General features: G+C 38.2%; 1 protein-coding gene across 1 annotated transcript; it reads left to right on the plus strand.

Moving 5' to 3' along the window:
- Nucleotides 1–435: 435 nt before the first annotated feature.
- Nucleotides 436–1,838, plus strand: LOC104590890 (mitogen-activated protein kinase kinase kinase 20-like). The gene is made up of 2 exons (XM_019196596.2): nt 436–1,024; nt 1,717–1,838. Exons 1-2 carry the CDS (start codon nt 436–438, stop codon nt 1,836–1,838), a joined length of 711 nt encoding a protein of 236 aa, XP_019052141.2.
- Nucleotides 1,839–2,542: the final 704 nt, after the last annotated feature.

Raw genomic sequence — 2,542 nt, forward strand, 5'->3', positions numbered from 1 at the left:
ATCGGTGTCGTTGAGCTTTACCATCTATATTCTTGAAAACTGGTATCGAGTTCTTGAATAAACAGGAAGAAATAGAGGAATGTCATAGCACAAGAACAAGCGGATCACCACCGTAATCTTTGATTATCCTCTACAGAAGACGCCAAACTCATCCAGACTCTTCCGTTTGCAGCATCGAACTTTTGAAGAGTCCGCTCTGAGCTGCCAGAATAAGGCGGAATACCTGAATCATCGATTGGCAGGAATGAGCTTAGTTTATCATAGTCAATGAGCTTCGGCTGTTGCTTTTGTTGAATATAGTGGCTCGCGCACTGTTCTGATCCTCCTTCAAAAGTAAAAGAACCAGGATATGTGAATAAGGAGAGACCCAAGAGATGGAGATAATAAGCTGTGGTCGGATCAAGATCTGCAGTAATAACCGTTGGTTGTGCAGCAATGGTGATCTCGAAGATGGAGAAGACGACATGGATTAGAGGAAAACCCATCGGCCATGGAAAATATGGTGTTGTTTCACTGGCCAAAATCAACCACCATCTCTTGCCGCTTGTGATAGTTGTGAAATCGTCTGGTTACTTTGTGTCTAGATCAATTCGTGAGGAGAGAAAGATTCTTACCCAACTCCAAGACTGCTCACAAATTATTCACTGCTATGGCGACTCCGTCACCTTTGAGGATGGTTTTCCTATTTACAATCTATTGCTTGAGTACGCTTCTGGAGGCAGTTTACACGACCGGATAGTGTGTTCCGGTGGGGGGTTGCCGGAATCGGAGGCCAGGTGCTACACTTGCTCAATCCACAGAGACCTCAGTCATATTCACAAGTGTCGCTTTGTTCATTGCGATCTCAAACCTGAGAACCTTCTACTCGTGCCCAGCAGCTTGTCTTCTAATAAGGGGTGGAGTTCTGTCAAGATTGCCGATTTCGGGTTCTCTAAGAGGGTTGGAGAAGATATGCTCTGTAGGAAGGATGGGATGATGTTGAGGACCACGCCTCTTTATGCAGCACCTGAATCGATTAACTTCTGTTTGTATGAGTCTTGCTCTGATACCATGAAAAATTTCGGAAGCCAAAGGTGTCCTTTTTCCATTGATACCTTATGATATTTATATACAAACGATAGAGTTTCTTGCTCCCAAAAACTTTCTAAAAACAAAGGTCTTTCTAATCCAAAAAGAAAAGCAAAACAAAAAGACTTCCTAACTGTACAAGTAACATACAGATCTGGGACTCTCGTGAGTCTATGCTGGACTCTCGCAAGTCTTATCTTCCTCCAATAGGCTGTGGCAAAAAAAAAAAAAAAAACAAATAACAAAAATAAGAAAAAGCAAAACAGAAAGTTTATTGAACATTGGGTAAGAGAACATTTGCATTATTTTTATTTTTATATATTTTTAAAAGCCATAAAAGCAAATCATTCATTATTCTCGGCATCCATGTCTTGTAAGAAGAGACGCTCCAGGAAACCGCCCAAAGGGAAGTAAATTTATTTTAAAAATGAAAACACCAGGAATATAAATCTTTTTCCACCACAAGTCTATGTACAGATTGACGACCCATTTGAAATATCACAATGCATTTAATTTGCAAGGAATGCAAAAAAAAAAAATGAATGCATGATAGAGCATATATAATAGTCGGTGGGTGTTAGGTGCAGACCCATAAATAATCTATATGATGCCAATATCTTATTGATGTGATTTTTCTTTCAAATACAGGCCATTTTCACAAGGGGTCTCTGAATGGTCGTGTAATTACAGTTGCAAGAAAATGTGATTTCGGAGACACAAGTATGGGAGACATAAGTATCAGTACAGCGTACCAAGTAGCAGTAAGTTAATGGTCAATATATTTCTTGATTTTGAGGGGTTAGGTGAAGTCCTTAAATATAAATAGGTTTTTATTCTTTAATATGACCTTTCACCCAAAAGCCTATCGGATATGGAGCTGAATAAGCATATAGGCCCACTTGTACGTTGTGCTGAAATTTAATTAATTATATATAATGGGGACGATATGGATTAAACACTAAGTATGTGTTTTGTTCTGTGGACGCTTTGTGATAGGGGTTTGTTAAAACTCTGTCATGTCATTTTCAAATCAGTATTTTTTTCATTATGTTCATCCATATGCATTGATATTCACAAAAGTGGGTTTTGATTTACATGTGCACCAATTGTTTGGGGAAGCTTCATTTTAATGCTTCCCCCAACGGTTGAGCAATTATTCACTGCTCTGCTAATACAGCACCTAATGACACCTAATTGTCACTAAATGATTTATCAAGTACTTTTCTCGGTTTTGAAGACAAATCAAGTATAAACATTTATTTGATATAAACAGAAGCTATATCAAACACATACTAAATCACTTGGTCAAATAGGTTCTGATACCATCTTAAGCAACATTTTAACCTACTAAAAGCTTAAACTATAAGATGAGGTCCCTGAATAGGCTTTTAACCTCCAACATCCACTACACAAAAGCATGGTTCAAAGTATTGATGCAATGCAATTAAAAGGGGTAAAGGGTATTAACTGTTGA

Source organism: Nelumbo nucifera, chromosome 1 (assembly GCF_055504915.1).
Source record: "Nelumbo nucifera cultivar China Antique chromosome 1, China Antique-T2T, whole genome shotgun sequence".
NCBI classification, from domain to species: Eukaryota; Viridiplantae; Streptophyta; class Magnoliopsida; order Proteales; family Nelumbonaceae; genus Nelumbo; species Nelumbo nucifera.

Coding starts and splice junctions, on each gene's coding strand:
- LOC104590890 (XM_019196596.2), top strand. CDS start 436: ATGGTGATCTCGAAGATGGAGAAGACGACATGGATTAGAGGAAAACCC. Junction 1,025..1,716: donor ACCTGAATCGATTAACTTCT/GTTTGTATGAGT, acceptor TTTCAAATACAG/GCCATTTTCACAAGGGGTCT.